This window comes from Chelonoidis abingdonii, chromosome 6, assembly GCF_003597395.2.
Source record: "Chelonoidis abingdonii isolate Lonesome George chromosome 6, CheloAbing_2.0, whole genome shotgun sequence".
In the NCBI taxonomy this organism is placed as follows: Eukaryota; Metazoa; Chordata; order Testudines; family Testudinidae; genus Chelonoidis; species Chelonoidis abingdonii.
Genome location: NC_133774.1, coordinates 98,009,271 through 98,034,464, shown reverse-complemented (window position 1 = coordinate 98,034,464; position 25,194 = coordinate 98,009,271). Strand labels below are relative to the sequence as shown.

Here is a 25,194-nt window from a genome sequence, read left to right as displayed (position 1 = left end):
CCACTGAGGACTACCAAAAGAAACTATACCATCTGCTCAAGAAACTCCCTGCTATAGCACAGGAACAAATCTACACAGACACACCCCTAGAGCTCTGACCAGGGGTATTCTATCTGCTACCCAAGAGCCATAAACCTGGAAATCCCGCCTCCCCCCTCCCCCAATCATCTCAGGCACTGGCACTCTTAAAGCAGAATTATCTGGCTATTTGGACTCTTTCCTCAGATCCTACGCTACCAAGACACCTAGCTATCTGCAAGACACCACCGACTTCCCGAGGAAACTACAATGCATTGGTGATCTTCCTGAAAACACCATTCTGGCCACTATGGATGCAGAAGCTCTTTACACCAATATTGCACACAAGGATAGACTACAAGCTGTCAGGAACAGTATCCCTGATGAGGCCATGGCACACCTGCTGGCTGAGCTTTGTGACTTTGTCCTCACACACAACCATTTCAGATTTGGGGACAACTTATACCTTCAAGTCAGCGACACTGCTATGGGTACCCACCTGGCCCCACAGTATGCCAACATTTTTATCGCTGACTTACAACAATGCTTTCTCAGGTCTCGTCCCCTAGTGCCCCTCCTCTACTTGCACTACATTGATGACATCTTCATCATATAGACCCACGAGAAAGAGGCCTTTGAAGAATTCCACCTGGATTTCAACGGTTTTCACCCCACCATCAATCTCTGCCTGGATCAGTCCACACAAGAGATCCACTTCCTGGATACTACAGTGCAAATAAGTGGTGGTTACATAAACACCACCCTATACCAGAAACCTACTGACCGCTATACTTACCTACATGCCTCCAGCTTCAATCCAGGACACATCACACGATTCACTGTGTACAGCCAAGCTCTAAGATACAACATTTGCTCCAATCCCTCAGACATTGACAAACACCTACAAGATCTTTAACAAGCATTCTTAAAACTACAATACCCACCTGGGGAAGTGAGCAAACAGATTGACAGAGCAAGACGGGTACCCAGAATTCACCTACTACGGGACAGACCCAACAAGGAAAATAACAGAACACCACTGGCCATCACGTACGGCCGCCAGCTAAAATCTCTCCAGCACATCATCAACTATATAGAACCGATCCTGGAAAACGATCTCTCACTCTCACAGACCTTGGGAGTCAGACCAGTCCTTGCTTACAGACAGCCCCTCAACCTGAAGTAAATACTCACCAGCAACTACACACACCACAGAAACACTAACCCAGGAACCAATCCCTGTAATAAACCCCATTGCCTACTCTATCCTCTAATCTAAGAACACCATCAGAGGACCCAGCCACATCAGCCACACCATCAGTGGCTTATTCACCTCCACATCTATTAATGTGAAATATGCCATCATGTACCAGCAATGCCCCTCTGCCATGTACATTGGCCAAACCAGACAGTCTCTACATAAAAGGATAAATGGACACAAATCAGACATCTGGAATGGTAACATACAAAAGCCAGTAGGAGAACACAATCAATTTCCCTGGACATTCAATAACAAAATTTAAAAAGTAGCCATCTTTCAATAACAACCAAAAAAACCCTTCAAAAACAGACTTCAAAGAGAAACTGCAGAGCTACAATTTATTTGCAAGCTTAACACCATTAATTTGGGCTTGAATAGTGACTGGCTCACTACAAAAGCCATTTTTCCTCTCTTGGTATTGACACCTCCTCATCAATTATTGGGAGTGGACTACATCCACTCTGACTGAATTGGCCTTGTCAGCACTGGCTCTCCACTTGTAAGGTAAATCCCTTCTCTTCATGTGCCAGTATATTTACGCCTGCATCTGTAATTTTCACTCCATGCATCTGAAGTAGTGTGGCTTTTTACCCACAAAAGCTTATCCAATATATCTTTAATTGCTTTGATGTTATCTTGGATTTATGCAGTTTCACAGAACAATGTGTGTATTTCACTCTGAGTAATGTAATATTATTCCCATTATGTCTTTTTTCAATATTTTATGATGCATTACTGTGGCCTTACTTGTATGTCCTACATTTCCTTTCTTGTATTCCTTTAAGGCTATGGTATTTCATAAATATCTGGTGTTTATATATTGATTTATTTAGTAGCAATCATAAAGGGCATCAGGTTATATTACGCAGGGTGAAGAGCTATGCCCTCCAAGATGTAATTGTACATGCTGTATTAAGCTGTTGCTACTTTCTAATCAGGAGTACGTTCAGTCTGGTAGTATGTAGAATACCTTATCGTTCTGATATATGCAATAAGCTGAGATGTAAAAGGTTTTCAATTTTTTAAAATTATAGTAGGATTTGGGCATGAGAGTTACGAACTTTCATAGTATGATTAAAAGAGGAGCAATATGCCCTGATTAGTCTGTATTGTCAGCTGGGAGGTATATGTTCTAATAGCAAAATAACATCAAAGCAGTTAAAGATATGTTGGATCATTTTGCTCTGAATTTGAATTTCAGTTATAAAAAAAAAATGGGATAACATTAAGTAGTTAACTAATTTGTTACTTTAATTTGCTTAGGGTACTATTACAACAATTTATTTAAAATGAAAAACTGATCTAACTATTACAATTTCCTTATTTTATACTAAATAAATAAAAGTGGACCCATGGTAACAGAGCATAGTTTTAATGTATTTTAGATTTTTAAAAAATCACTTTGTTAAAGTTCAGTTTAATAATAGAAATTCCAGGGGACACATAAAATGATGAATTATTTCTAAAAATAAAAGGATTTCTCATTATTTTCATTCTGAAGAACAAAACCCTTTCGCTTTATTTAACTTGGGAATCAGGATGCCTTTCTTATTAGCTCACCAATCACCAAAACAAATAGGTTTGTTATCATACTTCTGCACATCACATCCAAGGCTACTCCCATCTTTTTATGACCTAGTTATTTTATTTCATTTTTTGCATTACTTAAACAAGAATCTGACATTATACATACATACAATTATTAAGAGGTAAGAGGTCCCCTTCTCTGATGTTTTTGTTATATTCCTTGCCAGAGCAACAAGAGATTATGGGCCAAATTTTCACATATGCAGATCCACGTAGAGAAAATACAAAGTGCATCTATGATTGCATGCAAAATCAGGTAAACACATGCACAAACCATTTGATACCTAATTAGCTTTTTGCATGTGCAATTCCTCTCTTTGCACACACATCTGAAAGTGTATTTTTACAAGCAAGTTTTTTGTATGTGAATCAGAACTCTAACTTTAAAAATGTTGTATATTTGCCTCTCACTCTGAAATCATTAGAGACTATGAGCTAAATTCTTGACCCCACCTACTGCAGAACCTCAGTTACAAACATCTCGGGAATAGAAGTTGTTCATAACTCTGAACAAAATCTTATGGTTGTTCTTCAAAAGTTTACAACTAAACATTGATTTAATACCTCTTTGAAACTTTACTATGCAGAAGAATGCTTCTCCCCCCCTTTGTTTTTAGTAATTTAATTGTAACACAGTACTGTACTATATTTGCCTTTTGGGGGTGGGGGTCTATATTGCTGCCTGATTGTGTATTTCTGGTTCAAAATGATGTGTGTGGTTGACTGGTAGTTTGTAACTCTGGTGTTCTTAACTCTGAGGTTCTACTGTACCTGTGCAGAGTTCATGAGGAAATCAATGGGAGTTACATCAGAGTATCTGAAAGCAGAATTTGGCCCATATTCTCTCTATAATTTCAATTAATGCTGCTAAATAGGGTTCCCACCTCCTGGCAAATTTTAAAGATAGGCAGTTATGGCCAATGGGAGCTGTGGAGCCCTCAGGGCAGGGGCAGCACCTCCCTGGCCACCCATGAGTCTAGGGGCTGCAGGTACCTGGCACCCACTTCGGGGAGCTGCGCGGAACTAGGGCAGGCAGGGATTATCTGCCTTAGCCCCGGGCTCCTGCTGCACTGCCAGCTAGTGTCCCTTTTTGACCACGCATTCCAGTCGGAAACCAGATCCCTGGCAACCCTAATAGCCTCAGGAAATAGTGCTTTCACAAGTACGGGCCTCAAGCTATGGAACTCACTGCCAGATTAAATGAATTATTAACCTCACTACATTCAAGAACTAAACACAACCCTCACCTCCTTTCCTCCCAACACTTTCCTGCAATAATAATCTCATTCTCGTGTATTTTAAAAACCCTAAACCTGCCTCTTGAAGGCAAACAAGACAGATATGATTGGAATTTTTACCTTTGTGAGGAAATGAAATACTTGATGGTGGAGGCTATGTAAGTATTTAGACAGACATATAGAATAGATAGAAGTAGGGAGACTGAGTGAATGGTAGATTCAGTAAACATTCCAGCAGGAGATGCTTTCAGTTTTGCTTTCATTTCTTTTTTTAAAATGACAGCCTCAACCACCATTTTCCCACACACATCTCAGCACCACCCATTGAAAACATCCTTAGGATCCTCTTTTCCTTTCATGAGCCACAATAAGCATCCCTTTTTTTTCTCTTTGAAAATCTGGCCTCTATACGTGTATTGGATAGGGGGATTTTATATTGTTGCCCAATACGGCTTTCTGCTTCTGGTTTGTCTGCTTTCAAACATGAAGTGACCAAGAGTACTGTAGTTTTTGGTATCTGGTGATTTTACACACATGGCTCTTTAGAAATTTTCCATACCTTTAATTATTACTTGGCTCATAAATCATAATGAAGTTGGCAGAACCACACCATGAAGTGGGGGCGGGGAACTCTAATTCTAAAGCTTTTCTTCCATTTAAAATTCCATCTTAGTTATTCTTCTTACATACTGCTTCTATTTATGATTTCAACATATTACATTTACAATAGTTTTACTATAAATTGGTTTACTTCAGATATGGAAAAATGGTAGTAAATAGCACATTCTCTCCTTACAATACACCTGTTCCCTGATATAACACTGTTCTCAGGAGCCAAAAAATCTTACCGCATATTAGGTGAAACTGTGTTATATCGAACTTGCTTTGATCCACCAGAGTGCGCAGCCCGTCCTCCCCGGAGCGCTGCTTTACTGCATTATATCCAAATTCATGTTATATCGGGTTGTGTTATATCAGGGTAGAGGTGTACATTTCACATCTCAGACACATGGATGAATCTCTCACAAACATTTGCAGTGCTTAACTTTAGGAATGCTAAGTAAACTGCCAGATAAATATCAAGGCAGGGACATAATTTACTATCCCAGTGATTTTCAGAAAAGCTTTCAATAACAGTGCTGTGCTCAAATCCACACAGTACAGAAAACATATACATGGAAAAGGGTGCAGGTGCAAATGCTCCTGAATTTACTCATGACACAATTATGACTACAAAGATGTATCAGATTTTAAACACGTATGAGCCCGTATGCATAGTGAAAATAATTAGGCATGAACCAAAAATAATCTGCCACTATACACTAAAAATAATCATAATACAAACATGGAGAGATAGAGAGGCAGGCAGACCAGGAATGAGTGTGGATAATATAATAAAACCATCTGCAAAATAGCCGGCGGCAGTTAAAAATGGCAAATGCATATATATTGGGGCTTTTAGTATAAATCAGTTGAGGGCTCTATGATGTCTCGTAGGCAATGCCCAAGTTGTGAGTAATAAGGTGACACACCACTTGAGAGGGAACATAGAGAAGAGTGCAAATTGCTACACCTCTTTAAGGGCTAAACAGAATATAGCCCATAATTGTTAGCGCTCTCTAAAGATCTATTTAGGTATTTACAACCCACTCATCATGGCCACACAGCTAAGCCCATTTAAAAAATACTAGTAATCTGAAAACATTTGAAGTTTGATTCTTTCCCCATTTTAGGGGTCCCCATATTCCTTCCCCTTCTTCTTCCTTGCCTCATTACTAGTGTATTAGTTACTCATTTTGGGGAGCTGGTCATTATTGTGAGAAAGCCAGGATGAAGAGAGGAGTCTTATGCAAATTAGTTCTGAGGGATCCTATGTGCATCTTGCTTCTATTTCTCCTCTGCTTAGGCGTTCACGGGGTTTATTCCACCCACTCCATGCATCAGTGAACCAGTTCTATAACACCCTTAGATTTCTGTAGTTATTTAAATGGTGAGCCACTGGGTCCTAAAATATCCCATATGCTTACTGAGAGTTTGGCCTTGACAACACAGGGTTTTGGATATAGCTATTTTTAAGAGTATAAATTCAAATATTGCAATGTTCTAGAATACTATTTAAAAAAAAAAAGCCAATTGCTCCTAAAAAGATCCACTTTTTAACAACAAAAATCAGAAAACAAGAAAAAGCATGAAAATTTACCAGCTTGGGCACAAAGGAACAACTGTCTACATACCACAGTTGTATTGCTTTATATTTAAGGCGCCTTTATACCAATATAACTCCTCCATGCTCAAGACCTTACTAGTTATAACTATTTTAGCAAGAGGAATAAAGAAATCACAGTCCTAACCCAACCACAGTATGAACACTGTGTGCAGACCAGGCCAAAATCTACACACCTTCCTTTGCCAAAACTCACCATAATCTAAAAAGCCAGAGGAGTGACTTTTTGCAAGGGTGTCCCATATACAGCATAACACTAGGGTAACCAGATATCCTAATTTCATAGGAACAGTCCTGATTTTGGGGGCTTTTTCTTATATAGGCTCCTATTACCGCCGACACCCTTTCCCAGTATTTCACACTTGCCCTCTGGTCATCCATAACACACATCTCTAGGAGGTGTGGATGTCTTTTTCCTCCGGCATTTTGCTGAGTACCACATATGTTCACAGACCCAGGGATACCGACAGTGGTGCCCTCTTACCAGCGGTACATTAGGGTAGGTCTCCCATATTGCATGCAATGCGAGCGCAGAGTCAAAGCCCCCTTGCGCTCCAGCACGTCTGGGGGTCCTATGTCCATCCTCAGGTGGGTCCCTCTGAAGCTGCAGGACTTGCTGCACTGTACTGACCCCCCAGACCTAAGCACTCGACCTCCCCTCACTCCCGTTCACACACAGGGACTAGTCCCCTCCAGCAGCTCAGTCCCACTTCGCCAGAGAAGGCCCCTTGCTGCCAACCCTCCGCGGTAACGCTGCGCCCAGCTCTCCCTCTCAGCACAAAAATAGTCCCTAAAAGATGTTACTTCCCGAGGCCCCAAGACTCTCCGCTACAATTAGAGACACTCCTACGCAGGCGCCTCCTAATCCCCTTGGTAACGAGAGACGCTGCGAGGAAGGGAGTACACCGAAGAGAGCTTTCCGCGCTTCGGCCGGGACTATACGGCTATGGGCTCGAAGCGCAGAACTGCCGCCCCGCGGAGGACTACATTTTCCAGAATACAACGCTCCGCCTTGACCCGAGCGAACAACGGAGCATTGCGGCACATTGCATGATGGGAAATGTAGTCCAGTAAAGACATCTATTACACCCTTGATAAAAAAAAAACGTGACCTTGTCTTAAACGGGGCTGAGGGGAGCTGAACCCTCTCCCCCATTTTCCACAGCACGTCGCTGACTCACCTCTCCCATCTGCCGAGTCTAGAGGGCACAAGAGGCAACAAAGAGAGAAACAAATAGTGCTGTGATGACTTCCAGCTCCCTAGGGGACCATGCAGATATCATTACCTAGGTTGTCTGGTAGCAGCCAGCTGACCCAGTCATGGACCAGTACTCCCACTGTGCTAATTCCTGTAGAAAAAGGCCCTGCCCCAGAGTTAACAATCTGAGTTAACAGTATTCCTGCTCTGGAGACCAGACAGGCAGGGTATGTCAGAAACAATTTTGCACACAGCACTGAATAAATAATTTTGGTTTTGCTACTGCTACGGTCACAAGAGGGGCCATTCAGCTATATAGATGGCCTTAGAAGCTAAAGATGAAATCCTGGTCCCATTAAAGTCAATGGCAGAACTCCTACTGGCTTCAGTGGGGTCAGGATTTCACCCTAAAGATTTGCAAGATTGGATCTGATTCTCACAACTAGTTTAAATAGTTTAGGACTTTTTTACTGATATTTTAAATCTTCACTCCATTTGGAGAAGTAGGTGCACAAGTATTATGATTATAATTTTAGCTCAGATGATTTAAAGTTAGCTACAGCAAATAAATCCAAAACAGAATACATAGTTCCACTTACTTTCTATGCCCTCAAATCCTCCTTGTAATAAATCTGTGAAACTAGCATTATTCCAAGGAGAGTGTAAACATTCATTTACATAACAGGATTCAGATGATAAAATGGTAACCTTACCTAACCATATCATGTTATTTCTGTTTCTGCTATTACTGGTATCACTTTACTTTTTTTGCAGGTTTGTTTTTTTTTTAAATATATTGTCTGTCTTTGGAGAGAAGATGCTTTGCTCTAATTTCCTTCTCTATATAAAGCATGGTTTTATTCTGAAAAGTGTTGGTAAAAAGTGACATTAAAGGGTTCTATACCTATTTTGTCTCCATTATTTCCACATTAAATGTGTTTTGTTTACAAGCTTTAAAAAAAAAAAAAGTGTTTTTTCTAACTATTGGCCCTGCAAATGAGAGTCACTCTGCCCTTTGTGCATCAGCACCTGTAATGAGGACGCTATAGGACAAAACATTGCAACTGCAACACCTGTGCAAAACCACTTATTTCACCAGTAAATGAACTACATTGTCACTAATAGGGTAGCACTGGTGTAACAGACTGGAACTTGGCACACAATTCTATTGTCAAGAAGGAAGAGAAACCTAGTTCAAACTCTTTTACCTTCTTAGTTATATTGGCCCTACTGGAATAATGGGAATAAAATGTAATGGACGCTTACTTTTTGTCATTAAAGTGGTCAAATAAAACCCTGAATACATTCAGGGAGCAGATCTGTTGAGTAAGATGCTTCCATTTTCATTCACTTTTCAGATTAGAACTGCACTTTAAATATTTAAACATGTTGCAGACTAAGTTAATTAACTTTTAGTTTGCCCCATTGAACAGCTGAAAAGCGTGTATTTACACTGCTCTAATATTCACGACTTAGTATACTACGTACTATATGTAACTAAGAGAAAAATAAAGTACACAGCAATAATACAGTACAGCAAAAATGCCTGGAGCATCTGTCACCTTTGTTAATAAATTTTTGTTGGACAGAAAATATAAACAAAATAAAACTTTAAAAAATGGGATAAAAAATAGGAGCAGCTGCTGAAACTGAACCTTGGTACTTGTGCCTCTGAAAATACAGAGCAAGGATGTCAATCTTTACCATCATATTCACAGTTTTGAAACCAATGGACACAGCAGAGTACCCTTGTAAAGTGAACTGCCGGAGTGGGGCTTTTTTATTTTTATGATTCTATCAATTAATTAGCCTCACTATAAATATTATCATTTGCATGGACTTAATTTTTAAATTATTTTTGCATTAAATACTTTCATACAGGATTTCTGGCATGCTACCAAAAAGACTCAGATTAAAATATTAGTCAAAGGGAGGTAAAAAAGAAAGACATTCAGTTCCACAAGGCGGTTTTTTTTGTTACTCTAAAGTCTTGAGGATACTTATTTGTATAGATCTCTCGAATTGCCACAGCCCTGCCAAACATGACATTTCAAAGCTCCCATGGGCCCCAGTTAAGCCCAACAAACACACTCTTTCTAGGCTGACCACACAATCAGACTCAAAACCCATCTGGAAAGAACATGTTTCATATACAGAAAAATATGTTAAGTATGTGTGTACATGTGCTAAAATTTATGAAAGGGGTCACCCTCATATTAGCGCGGAACTAGCTCATAGAAAAATCTAAAAGAGAAATGTGCTACCTGAGCATCTCTCCCCAGTGCCCCGCATAAGTAATTTTAAAAACTTAAATAAGTCACATTATGATAAAATTAATGTCATCTATGTACAGAGGCAGATCAGATTTTTAGAGAGACATATAAAATGAAGTACTTAAAACAGAGAATTTAAATCTTGAGAAACTGCCACATTAAAGAAAAGGTATAAATTCCAGACTGCTCCAGTTCTGACATCAAGTCCCTCTGTGACCTTAGACAAGCCACTTAACTCCTTTCTCAGCTTCCCACCAGTAGAACAACACCTAAACCACAAAGGAATTGTAAGGATTAATTACATATTAGTAAAACAATGCAAAGATGAAAACCACTATGTAAATTCATACAGTCATTATCAAATTATAACAATGTTAAGGTAAATGAAATTTTGGGCCCAACAGACATAACTGTATCCTTTTATTTAATGACACTGATTAATTGAAATAAATACAAAAGTTTGTGATCTATGACATTATATAACTCATACTGAAAATTTATCATACATAAAAAATGTGCATATTACTTTTATCAAAAAGTAGTTTTAGTCTTTAAGAAACATTGTTCCCAAAATTAAGAAGTTATAGAGTGTGTGCGTGTGTGTGTGTGTGTGTACACACACACGGGCACACAATTAAAAGGTTAGCAAGTTATTATAACTTGACTATTTAACCAGTCCCACCAGAAATGGATACTAATACCGTTACAAATAGTTCACTTCCCCCTCCCCAAGAATAAGAGGTAAAATAACTATATTCTCCTAAGTAATCAAGCATTACCATAGGCAATTCCAATAAATATAAGCCTGGAGAAGTTGTTATTTTTTTAATTGTGAAAGAAGGCTAATTAGGATAATTCATTTTGCAATCAGTCTTGAAATATTTGGTTTCAGAGGTTTCGCCTTCAGGATCTCTTGCTACATCCCCAAACGGCGTTGAAATATCTCCTCCATTATGTCATCAGTATATACATAATGCTTATTTTCTTTCTTGGGTACCAAGGTCCATCTCCCAGATTTCCTATGGTAAATTCTACGGTATCTATTATAAAAATAAAACGGGGGGGAATGTTTTATTAGGAGAAAAAAATGCTGAATTTAATAAACATCACTTACAAGATAATTATAGAAATACATGTTTTTATCCATCAGTATGTATAAATTAAAGGCCTCAGTCCTGCAAACTCTACTCTCACACTAACTTCTGTGGGGAAATTTGTGTAGTAAAAGGGCTACAAGATCAGCCCCTAAAAGACTACAAAAATGTAATTAGTCTCTATCCTTTTGTTTTCAATTTAAGTCAATGGAGCTTCACCAATTTACACCGAGGAAAAGATTGACATCAAGTGATGCAAGACAGAATATTCACATATACTCATTCCCCCTCTCCTCATATTCATGCTCACACACTCAGCGAGGCCTATGTGTAGTGACTTTTCTGAGACTAACTTTAGGACAATCTACAGAGTCAAATTTAGTAAAAAGTGACAGAGTCCTGTGGCACGTTATAGACTAACAGACGTACTGGAGCATAAGCTTTCATGGGTGAATACCCACTTCGTCAGACACATGTAGTAAGGTTCTCTGTGCTGCAGCTGAACAATTATTGAATAAAGGAGTGATTGAGGTGGGCAGGGGATCCAAACACAGCATAAAATTGACCGACAAAAACACCATGTGAGGAAGGTCAAAAAGCAACTGGTAGCATTTACTACTTCTCTAGAGCTTCTTAGGCTAGGTCTACACTGGGGGGGGCGGAGGGGGGATTGACCTAAGGTACGGAACTTCAGCTACACGAATAGCATAGCTGAAGTCGGAGTACCTTAGGTCGATTTACCTGGCCGTGAGGACGGCGGCGAGTCGACCGCTGCCGCTCCCCTGTCAACTCCACTTCCCCCTCTCGCCGCAGTGGAGTTCTGGAGTTGATGGCAGAGTGATTCGGGATCAATCACTACCCACCGATCCGGCGGGTAGTGTAGACGTACCCTAAGTGAGCATCATAGGTTCATACTAGCTATTATAGGCTGAGATTGGGCTGAACCATGCACTTTTTGAGCATACTTGTCCAAGTACTGAATCATCTCTAGCTGTGTGTTCTCTCTCTCATGCAAATTATGTAGAATCCTGAACTTTGTATTAATGTAAGAAAAAGCCAAATTCTCTGCTGGCATAATTCCCATGAACTCAGCAAGAAATGTGTGTAATGCTGTAGGTAATAATAAAAGCTCATTTCTTAGAGCAAATGATAATTAACTGCAACTATTAACTAAAAAAAGAAACAATAGATTAGTGCAGTGACAGACTTACATTAACTGATTCTGTTGATTGTGCATGGTTTGCCGGTTCAAATGCATATTGTAATCAATAGCAGCCAAAAAACATCTTGCTCTGTACACTGTATACGTGTACTCAAATCTTTTGGGAGCATACATATGCACATGCTGCTGAAACTGTTCCAGATCAAATGTGGATCTTTATAAAAATAAATATATGATTTGTTTTTCAAAAACATCTTTAACACATTACTAACATTATCAGGAACACACTCTATATAACTAGCACATAAATATTAATGAAGTGTAGAAAGACTTTTATTAGCAAGTATCTTTTCCTCTTAAATTACAATTGTTACATTTAAAATTCACTTAGCTTCAACTGTGTTACACAGTTTAGTACTACTAAATGAGAGTGTATATATGCAAAACTATCTTTTTTGGCGCACAGTCTACATTCATTTTTAGTAGGAAGGGAAGAGAATAACTTGGAGGAAACAAAGACAACCTAACATCCACAATTCAAATTCATTATACCTAAACTGTAGAAAGTATGGGATGTTTCTCAGAAACTTTTTATCCAAAATTATTCTGCACATTTCAGTGTGAGGTTTGCTTCCCTTTTCTAGCCATTCCTTTTCTCTTTCATCCATTTGAGGACCATGTTTGCACCGTCCCTCAATGATGCCGTTTCCACTAGCCCACTGATGTTCATTGACCACATGATGAACTAAGCCACACCACATTCCCTACAATGTTAAGAAACCATGATAACAACATGTAATTCACTGCAGTAAAATAGTGTATTGGAATATTACAATTTAACTCTAAATAACAACTTACAATAAATTTTTCATATGAATTTGCTTCCTTGCAGCAAAACCAGAAATAATTGACAATATCTGAACACCATTGTAAAAGACAGCGACAATCCTTCTGTCTGCTAGCCTGAAAAATAAAGGCATGCATAACTATTAAAAACAATATGGCGTGCCTCTGTGTGTGTGTGTCCTCTACTTATCTACTGAAACTATAGTAAACACTTCTGTAGGCAGAGAGTGTGTCTTCCTGTATGCTGTACAGCACTTCAAAATCCTGGGCAATACCATAATATAAACTATCATAATAATAGTACAGCACAGATGTCGGAAATATAAGCTTTCCCACATTGCCCAACTGATGTGCCCAATGTAGAAAAAAACATCTCTAATAATGAGAGATTAGTTCATCTCCAAGCCATTCATTCTTTGCCTGTATCCTGAGACTGCGAAAATGGAGGCCACTTAGGATTAATCATGGTGGGTTTTCTGCTATGGACAATGAGAGGCAGATCCTAAGTTGATGTAAATTGCCATAGCGCCAATGACTTCAGTGGTACTTAAAGTCAATAGAGCTATCACAAATTACACCGAGGATCTGCCCCATAGAAATTAACTGAGATCATCATAGATATTTCACAGAGCTGACCACATATCCATTAGTGATAGCATTCTATCACTACTGACCTGGGCTGGATTTGAACCTGTTAAACACTCTATATCTTATTATCAATCCCCTGAGATGTTAAACCAAATATTGTGTTATGAATGTACTATGATCAATTTTATCATACCATTACAAGTAGCTACAAATATATAGTTATTCTGTACTCAAGAGAAATGTTACCTCAATTAATTTATTTCCAAGATTTTTGGCACCACCCCATATGTCATATGAATGGATTATACAGGGAAATTTCTTTGCTGTGGATAAAAAAAACCAAAGAGGATAATTAGATTAATGTTTCATTGCTGTTCAATTTATTCATAGCCCCTGTGTAAAATTAAACATTTTATTTTTTCCAAATTCATTTATCATAATTTTCCCCAAATGCACATTGGCAGAGCATATAGAACATGACTGATTTAAAGCTGAGTGATCACTACAGCAGTTTAACACACCTGGATCATACACAACGTTAAGCACAGAAGCCTGCTGAACACAAATGTCTGATAGCAGAAAAGTATATAATTTTTTAAAAGTACATTTTATAATGCCAGTTAAAATAAAAGCAAATACAATTTAGTTTTCAGTCCTTTTTGGACAGCAACATGAAAACTTGATGTAAACAATATGCAGTAATTGTTCTTTTTACAATTATTATACATAATAGCTCCTGCAACTTACAAGCATCAGCACTCTATCATGATTCAGCACTTCTAGTGATTTTTAGAGGTATCACAGATTTCCACCCGCATTAGACACTGTACCCCAAAAATATAAGATATGTCTACTCTGAAAAAAATTGCAATATTAATTTGGGTTCTAACAGCAGTGAAGACATGGCTTTTTAATAGCTTAAGTTCAAGTCTCTAGGGGAGCCTGAGTTTGATTTTAAGCTTCTAATCCAAATTAAAAAGCCAAGCTGCTGTGCCTTCACTGCTATATTAACCTGAGTTAGCTAACAAACACTTTTTTTTTTTTTTTTTGCAGCGTAGGCATATTGACAGAAAAAAAATTAGACCTATTATTCCACTTGGGGATTCTGACAACATCTACAAACCATTTTAAGATTTTTTTTTTCAAGATTTACATCACCAGAACCATTGGATAGATTTTGACTGGGACTGTCAAGTGATTATAAAAAATTAATCATGATTAATCACTGTTAAACAATAATAGAATACCATTTATTTAAATATTTTTGATGTTTTCTACATTTTCAAATATACTGACTTCAATTACAACACAGAATACAAAGTGTACATTGCTCACTTTATTTTTTAATTACAAATATTTGCACTGTAAAAAATAAAAAAGAAATAGTATTTTTCAATTCACCTCATACAAGTACTGTAGTGCAATCTCTTATCATGAAAGTTGAACTTACAAATGTAGAACTAGGTGCAAAAAAATAACTGCACTCAAAAATAAAACAATGTAAAACTTTAGAGCCTACAAGTCCAATTAGTCCTATCTCTTTGTTCAGCCAATTGCTCAGACAAAGAAGTTTGTTTACATTTGCAGGAGATAATGCTGCCTGCTTCTTGTTTACACTGTCACATGAAAGTGAGAACAGGCGTTCGCATGGCACTGTTGTAGCCAGTGTCGCAAGATATTTATGTACCAGATGCTGTAAAGATTCATATGTTCCTTCATGCTTCACCTACCATTCCAGAATAGATTCTTCCATGGTGATGGGGTTCTGTAGTTTCCGCATTGGAGTGTTGCTCTTTTAAGATTTTTGAAAACATGCTCCACATTTCACCCCTCTCAGGTTTTGGAAGCCACTTCAGATTCTTATACCTTGGATCAAGTGCTGTAGCTATCTTTAGAAATCTCACATTGGCACCTTCTTTGCATTTTGTCAAATCTGCAGTCAAAGTGTTCTTAAATAGAGTAACGTGCGGGGTTGTCATCCAAGACTGCCATAACACAAAATATATGGCAGAATGTAGGTAAAACAGAGCAGGAGATACACAATTCTCCCCCAAGGAGTTCAGTCGCAAATTTAATTAATGCATTTTTTTTTAACCAAGCAACATCGGCATGGAAGCATGTCCTCTGGAATAGTAGCCAAAGCATGAAGAGGCATACAAATGTTTAGCATATCTGGCATGTAAATACCTAGCGATGCCGGCTACAACAGTGCCATGCAAACGCCTCTTCTCATTTTTAGGTGACATTGTAAATAAGAAGTGGGCAGCATTAGCTCCCATAAATGTAAACAAACTGGTTTGTCTTAGTGAGTAGCTGAACAAGAAGTAGGACTGAGTAGACTTGTAGGCTCTAAAGTTTTACATTGTTTTGTTTTTGAGTGCAGTTATGTAACAAAAAAATCTACATTTGTAAGTTGCACTTTCACAATAGAGATTGCACTATGGTACTTATAAGAGGTGAATTGAAAAATACTATTTCTTTTGTTTATCATTTTTACAGTGTAAATATTTGTAATAAAAATAATATAAAGTGAGCACTACACATTTTGTATTCTGTGTTCTAAATGTAAATCATATATTTGAAAATGTAGAAAAACTTCCGAAATATTTAATAAATGTCAATTAATTATAATCTATTAAACGTCATTGTTGAACAGCACGATTAGAACTGCGATTAATCACGATTAATTTTTTTTAGTTAAATCGTGTGAGTTAACTGCGATTAATCAACAGCCCTAATTTTGACCCTTATATACGGCTTGAAATACATTATACTTTGTGTTATCTGACTAAGTTGAAATTCTAGTTATATAATTAAAGTAATATAGTAGAAAAGTAATAAAGACGTAAGCCTTAAAAGTACATTGACAACTACAGAGTTTTAAAACTGGTTGAAAAATTTCTGTTAAAAATGTTTTTCAACAGCAAATTGTATTTTTGACTAAATTTTTTTCACTGAAAATTTCAATTTTTTGGCTGAAAAACAAAATATCTTGATTTAGGAATGCTCCTGCAGTATCTCCTTGGAGATGTACTTTGGTTGCCTCATGTCCCCATTCTCTTTTATGGGCCACATTTTCAGCCAGACCATATAATGCACCATGGCCAGAGACTCCTATGATGCAATACACCCACTTCCTCTCTCCAAATAGAAAGACCTCAGTACACCATAGGATGATGAAATGATCTCCCTATGGGTATATAGAGGAGAATGAGAACTTGAGGAGCCAAAACTACAGCTCTCATGAGACAGTGCAGCAGCAGTTTTAATTTTTGACTTTCTGCCAAAAATCAAAAATTTCCATAGAAAGCCTCCTCATTTTTCAACCAGTTCCAGAAAAACCCTTTTAGAAACTTGAAAGTGAAGTGTCTTTCCTTACTGATTATGTCCTTCCTATCTGGAAAATATTGATTTTTCCTACCTTGTATATTTAAGAGACTGACATTAAAATCCTGTTTTTTATTTATTTCCTTGTTTATAGACTAGTATCACTAATTAGTTCAGCAGTGCTTTGTGAACAGTGTTAAGTAAAAATGCTGGAAATCCTTTCCTACAGAAACAATTTTATGGAAGTCAATGGGACTACTTGTGTGAGTAATAATTACTTATTTGTTAAAGCAAAATCTGGGCTGCTAGGACCAAACTCTCTCTTCAGATATCTATGGGCAATTCCAACTGACATTACTGGGAGTTGCACTCCCAGTTCTGAGGGAAGAAATTTGACCTCCAGCTAGTAAACTACTGAAAGCCAATAGCGGACAGCAACATTAGTAAACATTCTTTTTGAGTTAGTCACATAAAAACTGGAACCGCAGTTTTAATTTTTCAGAGATTGGTATAATGGATTTCTTTTTAAAAATACAAACTGAAAATCCAACGGATATTTTCAAAGAGATGATTTTTCAGGAAAGTCAAATGTTGGGCCTAAATTATCTAACAGTATGTCTTGAACTTACAGAGTTTTGTAGAGCCTTAGTAAGAAGTTAAGAGTGATAATTACTTATCAAAGCAGAGATCTGAGTGTGTGAATCAGTAACAACTTCTTTGACCATTAGCTGTTCATCCAACAACTTTTGTAATCCTCTTCTAAAGGCTTCCTTCTCCATAAATGGGGAGTTCAGCTGCGTTTTACGTTTATCCACTATTTCAATAGCTAAAATTTGTTTAGTTTCTAAATCCATGAATGAGTATACACAATACTGTGCAGAGTGGCCAGGGCCATCCATGCGTCCATCTCCTGCACATTAAGAATTAAATAGAAAAGTTTTATTCTGAGAGAAACAACATCGAGGTTACCTCTTTTAATAAATGCAGTAAGAATATTTAAAAAAAAATAATCAAGGAATAAAATTGGATGAGGTATCCAAAAAACAATTAAGTTTTGAAATGCTTTATTTACCCAAAATGACTACTTCCTTCCCATGTAGTTCCTCTAAAATGTGTTGCTTCATTCGACACCAGAAGGATTCTATAGTTGGAACAATAAAGTGACGTTGCATTCTGAAGAATGTACTTGCACTTATGAATGTCAACTTCATAAAGTTTGCCATTTGTGAAATTTTTCCAAAATTGTTTCCTGACAGTATGATTGCAGCAGATAAAGCAAGGTCTCCTGCATGGGTCTGTCCTTTTACCAAGGGTTGAGAAGACCATTCAAATGCTATATGTCCTGCACTACATTTCTAGACATATTGAAAATTAAGCAAAAGAATAAAACAAAAAGAAGTGAGGCCGTGAACTTATTGTTTGCATTATAAGAAGCCATAAGACTAAAAATTAGATCTAGAATTATATGGATAGTTTTAAAGGGGCACTTTTAATTAAAAAACCCCCAAAACAAAACACACCGATAACCAAGTATCTTACATATATTACTATCAACTCCTTAAAAATGAAAGAATTTTATTTACTCTTTACATGTCTCTCAACTGGAACAATGGAAAAAAAATCAATGAATTCATTTAGCTTCTTGTAAACAGTCACCTTCACTTTCCAGTTCTTAGTGTTGCAACGCCAGGGTTTCAAAGAGACTGTAGGAATAATATTTGCTTATTTCATTTTTTTTTTATTCTGGAAATATTTTTTATTGGTCTTCAGTTTTTTGAAAGCTTGACTTTACAATATATACATTTTGGACTTTATTTAAGTATGTCCACTCAATGACAGGATATTATATATGATAAAATAAAAGACATAAAAAAAGCTCACATCAGAAAACATAGGAACTTATCCTGCACATCTTTACACATGTAAGTAGTCCTTACTCATCTGAGTAATCCCATTGGGCTCAACATGATTACTTGAGCAAGTGAGAACTATTGACCAAAGTAGGATATGCAGAAACAGGTCCGAGGATATTAAAAATAAACACTGAGGTCTCACTCCTGCAATTAGACCCACGTGGGCTGACCTTTGTGGAAGTAAATAATTTCAAAGGGACACTGGGCAGAAGGCAGGGGGTTTCATTTAAGTCAGTGAAACTCCACAAGACTCCGCACATGTTGATCTGATTGCAGGATCAGGACCACGGAAAATTAAACTACTATTAACATAATGAAAATTAGTTACCAAGAGAGAGAGACATTTACAAGGTATATTACTCACCCATATCAAATGCACACAGGAGGAAACAGGTTGTACAGAAATATCAACTTCACCAGCACAAAACATACATTTTGGTATAACAATTTTTTTGGCTAGTTGAAGAAGGGATCGTTCATAAACAATGTGAATTTTTTCATGAGAAATATCCTGGGTGTCATCCAAAGTCATATCATGAGTTGTCTCCTCAAAGGTTTCTATAAAGTCACCTTGTGAACCATCATCACATTCATCTGTAATACCCAATATATCCTCTGCTATAGACACATTTTTCAAGTGTTTAACTGAAGAAAAACTAAACAAATACAGACAATTAGAATGCATTATAAATATATCACATGAATTAAGACACACTGAGTAATTTAGACCCTGAAAAAAACTGGGTTCAGGTGTTGCTGTTTTTAAAAAAAAGGTAAATATAGAAGGGAAAAAAAAGATTTTCGAAAGCCCTAACATGAGTAGATTTTTTCATTTAAATAGGAACAGATTAAAACACTACACTGCAGAGCTTCAGTGCATGAGAATTAGAAAGTGAACATTACTATAAGTCAGACCAGTCTAAGTCACTAACAAGCTGTGTAACATTTACAATTAAGCAAACAACTTAGATGGATGGTAAATATATATGACCTTTTTTATTTAGGACTTCCAGTTTTAATACACTGTTATACCAAATATAACAATATAGTATCTTAAAATACACTTACCTTTTAAAAAGGTCATATTCATTATCAATAGTGCACTCTTCCCCTGAACTGTCTGTAGACCCATCCTTTAAATCTTCACATAGCAATCTGTTAAATAAATTTAGCCAAAAGAAGCAACATTTTAATGTAGTGTACCTTTGAAAATAAAATTCTATGTTCCTGAGATTCTTCACCCTGTAGCAAATCATGGATATACCACATAATCAAGATGCAAGTTTCTCAGATACTTACATCATCTCATTATATAAAATAATAAAGCACACCATCCAAAAAACCCACCATGCCTTCAGATGTGAAACATTGGACCTCTGCAATGCAAACTGTACAACACTGAACTTTTAGTATAGACACTTTCCATAGTCAATTCACACATGATTTTAAAGTTTTGGCCAAAAGAGCTGTATGCAGTAAGTTAATGTACAAAAGAAGTCCCATTCATAAATACTTTGAAGGACAGGAGGGTCAATCACTAAAAAGTGAGTAAATTATAATCCATTAATTGGACAATAGAACTATTTATTCTGATCTCTTTTGTACTGAATGTAAATGTGCTATTGCTCAGTGTACTTATAACCGCTTCTTTAAATTTCATTGTCTTATTTGAAAATTAAAATTAGCATATAGAATATTTATGGACTTCCATACAGTTAACTCAAATTTGTAAAATATTATGTAAAATTCCTAATATAATCATAGAAATGTAGGTCTGGAAGGCACCATAAGAGGTCATCTTGCCCATTCCCCAGTGCTAAGGCAGGACTAATATCACATTATCCAGAATTACATGAGTCATAGAAGGCAAAGTCCTTTTCTTCTTCTCATGCAGAATGTCCTACTGAGCTGAGGCCTGACTGCAAAGGACAGAGCAACCTCCACTTTCTTGGAAGACACAGCAGAATGGACTAATTATCTAAGATCAAGGATGGAATTCCAGGCAGGCCTGGTGGCCTTCTGTGGCATTTTGCTAGGGAAGTGATGGAGAAGGGAGAGTTATGGAGAGATTAGAGATGTGGAAGAGAAGAAGTACTCTAATGCTCAGTACTTACGTAATTATTTGCATCTTCTCAGTGGTGTATAAATCTTTATCCATAGGCTGCATTAGTACAAATTAGGGACTCAGACCTGCAAGGTGCTGAGGTCCCTCAATTTACAAGGAAATTGACAGGACTCATCCTACAGCTTAGTTTGCTCAATATCTTGCAGGACTAAGATCCTAATTCCAACCACTCACACATACATCAACCTAGCTCTGGCCCACAATAGAGCAGTCCCATGAGGGGGTGGCACCATGGCCTAGAGCAGGGGCTCCCAAACTTGGTTCAGGGTTTGTTCAGGTAGGCCCCTGGTGAGCCGTGAGACACTTTGTTTACCTGAGTGTCCGCAGGTACGGCTGCTCGCAGCTCCCAGAGGCCGCTGTTCACCGATCCCAGCCAATGGGAGCTACAGGAAGTGGCGCAGGCCAGGCCACCGCTTCCTGCAGCTCCCGTTGGCCAGGAACAGCGAACCACGGCCACTGGGAGCTGCGAACGGCCGTATCTGCGGACACTCAGGTAAACAATGGGTCTTGCAGCCCGCCAGGGGCTTACCCTGAACAAGCCCCAAACCAATTTTGGGAACCCCTGGCCTAGAGGAATTATCATATGAATGCGAGTTATTTCACTGACAACTGTTTTTTATTTTTACACAATTTCATGGAAAAAACAGAGAAAAACATTTAAAAAAGATTTTAAGTCACCTTTCAGTGCCTGCTGTTAGAGAGGTCTCTGGCACATCCTTTTCTGCATTTAATGTTGAGTTTCCATCCGCTTCCTGTATTTTCACTTCTGATTCCTTGCACACATCTCGGTTTTCATAATTGTCATATCTATATTACAAAATAATATGAAAGTATAAAAAAGAAACCAATCAGAATAAAATTCACATTTCTGTTTAGATAATGATATTTAATATATAGGACATTCGAATTACTTACAAGTCCAGCAAAAACCTGGCAACTTCAGCATGTGAGAAGACATTAAGCGTTTCCCTAAGTGACATCCATCTTCCTATTTGTTCTCTTATACATATCCTTGATTGAGCCCTTTTTCTCTCTAGACTCTTTCTCCTCCTCTTTTTTTCTAATGGGGAATATATGGTGGGTCTACCAGGTCGCCTTGGTGGTGGTGATGGTGAAGATGAAGTAGATGATGATGATGACATTGCAAGCTTTCAAATGATAAAAAGGACTAAAGTTTAATTTAATAACAACATTCAATTTTAGTCATTACAGGCTACATAAGAGTAGTAAGTTATAATTTTTGGAAAATTACAATAAAATACAATAGATTTGTGGTGTTGTTAAGGTTAAAATCTTCATTTATAGCCAAGTTTTACCCTCAGATAAGTGAGCATAACTCCCTCTGAAGTCTACGGGAGATATACATGTATATTGGAGGGCACAGTTTAGCCCTTATGTTTTAGGTACACCTCTACCCCGATATAACGCTGTCCTTGGGAGTCAAAAAATCTTACTGCGTTATATGTGAAACAGCGTTATATCGAACTTGCTTTGATCCGCCGGAGCATGCAGCCCCCCCGGGTAGCTCTGCTTTACCGCGTTATATCCGAATTCATGTTATATCGGGTCACGTTATATCCAGGTAGAGGTGTATTAGATTGGCTATTAGAATAACAGATGTATAAATTGTTAGTTTTACATACAAATGAGCAAATGCACATTAACATGACTGTTGCTCGTTTGTATGTCAAATTAAAGAACTGAAGGGAACAAACAGTTAATTATTTTAAAACAACAGTAACCAAAGATTTGAATGTAAAACATATTAAGCTGTGTTAAAAGTTCTTATGTGCACATTATACCTAATGCCTCTGTCCTGTAAACACTTATGCACTTGTTTAACTTTAACTTGAAGTCAATGGGTTTATTCACAGACGCTTAACTTTAAGTGAGTGTTTGCAGAATCAGGTCCTGACACTTAAGGATATTTTTGGAGTTCCAGAATAGGGTAGCCCATCATGCTAGTGTCTGTGTGTATGCATGACCTGTGTGGGTTACTGACTTGAGTGAGCAACTGGACTGGCCATTGAACACCAGCAGAAAAAGAAGGGAATTAAATTTAGTCACAAGTGATCTCAACTCCAAGTGGACAATGCAGTCAACATTGTATATCAAGTGTGAAACTGATTCAAGTGCTACCATGCCAGGGCCCAAATGTTCTCTCTCAAGATCTGGATAACTCTAAATAGAATGAGTTACTTGTATCCTACAACAGAAGGATGGCCTGGACCGTAACACAGCTCAAGGCAACAAGAGGATAAATAACCAGGAGATGAAAATGAACCATATTAAAAAGCAAATTTTTATGCCTTTTATATTAATATTAATGACATTCTCAAATTCAGACAATGACGACACTTAAGCCTAAGATATTTTGAGAAGCAATAAAAAGTAGGCTGAAACATGACATCTGGTATGCCTGTGGTAGTGCAAGTTTGCTTGTTTATTGGGTGGTTTTTGTTTGCCTATGGAAATTGTTTTCGACAATGAAAATCTTGGAGTAAAGAAAGTTTGTCCATGACTTCTTATTAAGAATCCCAGAACTCACACTGTTTGGCTGTTTTGTGATAATATTTTTTACTTATGTATATCAAACTATGTTTTCTCTGGTTTGTGTTTCGATAATGGTTTATATTTTTTAGACATTTTGAAAAATGTAGGGTTTAGGTTTAGGATATGTTTTATTATAATGTTTTAGGTATTCAACATCACTTTAATGTATGCAATTTATAATATTCTTCAACATTGTACTTACAGAGAAGATGTATTGTATGGAAGCTGCATGCAAAGTGATCACAGGTAAAGTAATGCTTAGTGTTATTTATACCATACCTTGAATAGGAAAAAAAATAAATCATAAAATATTCTTAAAGTACAAAATTTTTAAAAAGAACAGAGATAAACCACCATCAAAAATCCGACCCCTTTAATATTTAATGGACAGGGTGAGCAAGAGGAGTGTTTAAATTCTGAGTCTGTCATGCACAGAACAGGTCCAACAGTAATGTTGCCTTCTGGTGATGTCTGCCATAGCAAAATATATTAAGATTCTATCCTATAAAAATTATCAGATTTTCTCTTTTTTCATAAAACTGCTAGTATTTTCAATATATTTTACTACAGCAACCTATGAATTCCTTTCTTGAGTAAATATCATTGCAATGCCAATATAAGCTGTTGACACCAAATCACATGATCCGCAATCCAATTATTTCTCTCACTATAGCCCACAGAGAAGTAAACAAAAGGCACTCATTTGATTCTATTACAACCCAATAAAATATTTCATATTTTCCAAGTTAAGAGTAATATTGGAAAATAAACTTCATCATCAAAATTTTAACAAAATTGAAAGATTACAACATTATTTGATCTATTTGGTACCCTAAACAAAATTTCAAAGTGACAGAATTACCTAGCTCAGGGGTTCTCAAACTTCATTGCATCCGGCGGGTGGGTCTGGGCTTTGGTCCCAGCAAGTCTAATGCCAACCCCATTAAAACAGAGTGGTGATCCACTTTCGGATCCTCACCCACAGTTTGAGAACCACTGAGTAGCTATTTAAAAGAATTCTCAACTAGAAGCATCATCAGGGCCATTTAAAGTCAGCAAAATAGACAGCCCAGCCAAGTCCTATTTTGAACTAATTTTAAGGGCATTTTCAGAGGGGTCTCACTTTAGCGATGAAGATGTTTGCCGATCATATAGCTATGATTCCCCCCAAATCTCCTTTAAACAGCTTGGGAAAGAAGATCCAAAACCACAAGCCTGCGTGTGAAACAAAAACCAGCGCGCAGGAAGCAAGCGTCACAAGAGGCAGGGGGCCTGCTGCAAACGCGTACGCTTGTGCTCATTTACCTTACCCCGCGAGCAACCCCCTGATTTCAACGGGACTACTCCTGTTCGCAAACAGAAGCACATAGATGTTTGCAGAGCAAGGGCTGCAGGCTGCGCCGCACCCCTCCTCCAGAGGACACACGGAATTTGGTTTTTAATTGTCGGCACAAGCTACTACAAGGCCTCATCCTCTCAGGTAACCGTCTCCTCCGGATCCCCGCGTCAAGCCGCCACATGCCCTTGCCTGTGCGGTTGCGGTGTCAGGCTGGTGCAAGGGCGAGCTCCACCCCAGACACGCTAGGCACACCCGGGGGAGGCCCGCAGGCTCAGAACGGTTGGCGGAAGAGCCCAGGCGGTTCCGCGGCTCTTTTAAAGCCCTGTTGCTCTGATTACGGCCGTTGAAGGGCCGGGGAGAGGGGCGGAGGGGGGTAACCTGGCTGAGCGCGGCGAGCCTGCCTGTCCCGCTGCTGCCGCCCGGCCGGGGTGGCCGCCGTTGCCAGGGA

The 25,194-nt window shown here is 37.9% G+C and overlaps 3 protein-coding genes across 5 annotated transcripts in view; all 3 read right to left on the bottom strand.

Annotated features, from left to right (window-relative positions):
* The window catches only part of CFAP95 (cilia and flagella associated protein 95), a 56,169-nt gene extending 48,862 nt beyond the window's left edge, over positions 1–7,307 (bottom strand). The window contains exon 1 of the mRNA XM_032798157.2: positions 6,813–7,307. Coding sequence (XP_032654048.1) covers positions 6,813–6,910 — 98 coding nt within the window. The 5' untranslated portion in view covers positions 6,911–7,307. The remainder of the gene's footprint in view (positions 1–6,812) is intronic.
* Positions 1–25,194, bottom strand: part of ENTREP1 (endosomal transmembrane epsin interactor 1) — a 380,498-nt gene that overhangs the window by 49,538 nt on the left and 305,766 nt on the right. The window lies entirely within an intron of this gene.
* On the bottom strand, positions 9,844–25,191 carry LOC116835370 (uncharacterized). Of its 3 annotated transcripts, XR_012656138.1 has the most exons (14): positions 25,125–25,191; positions 23,610–23,686; positions 21,770–22,002; positions 21,533–21,661; positions 19,798–19,884; positions 19,094–19,385; positions 17,889–18,171; positions 17,490–17,726; positions 13,736–13,812; positions 12,914–13,018; positions 12,608–12,819; positions 12,105–12,269; positions 10,579–10,839; positions 9,844–10,068 (listed from the first exon to the last, which is right to left on the bottom strand). XR_012656138.1 is itself a non-coding variant. In XM_032798171.2 (13 exons), the coding sequence occupies exons 3-13, from the start codon at positions 21,994–21,996 to the stop codon at positions 10,716–10,718; spliced, it is 1,938 nt and encodes a 645-aa protein (XP_032654062.1). In that variant the 5' UTR covers positions 21,997–22,002; positions 23,610–23,686; positions 25,125–25,191; the 3' UTR covers positions 10,203–10,715. The 3 variants fall into 3 exon arrangements, 2 of the variants coding, with proteins under 2 accessions (XP_032654062.1, XP_074923374.1); XM_032798171.2 differs by lacking the exon at positions 9,844–10,068 and having other exon boundaries at positions 10,203–10,839; XM_075067273.1 differs by lacking the exons at positions 9,844–10,068; positions 10,579–10,839; positions 12,608–12,819 and having other exon boundaries at positions 12,176–12,269.

Coding starts and splice junctions, on each gene's coding strand:
- LOC116835370 (XM_032798171.2), bottom strand. CDS start 21,996: ATGTCATCATCATCATCTACTTCATCTTCACCATCACCACCACCAAGG. Junction 13,813..17,489: donor TCAGATCTCTGCTTTGATAA/GTAATTATCACT, acceptor TTTTATCCACAG/CAAAGAAATTTCCCTGTATA. Junction 10,840..12,104: donor AATCAACAGAATCAGTTAAT/GTAAGTCTGTCA, acceptor TTTTTATAATAG/ATACCGTAGAATTTACCATA.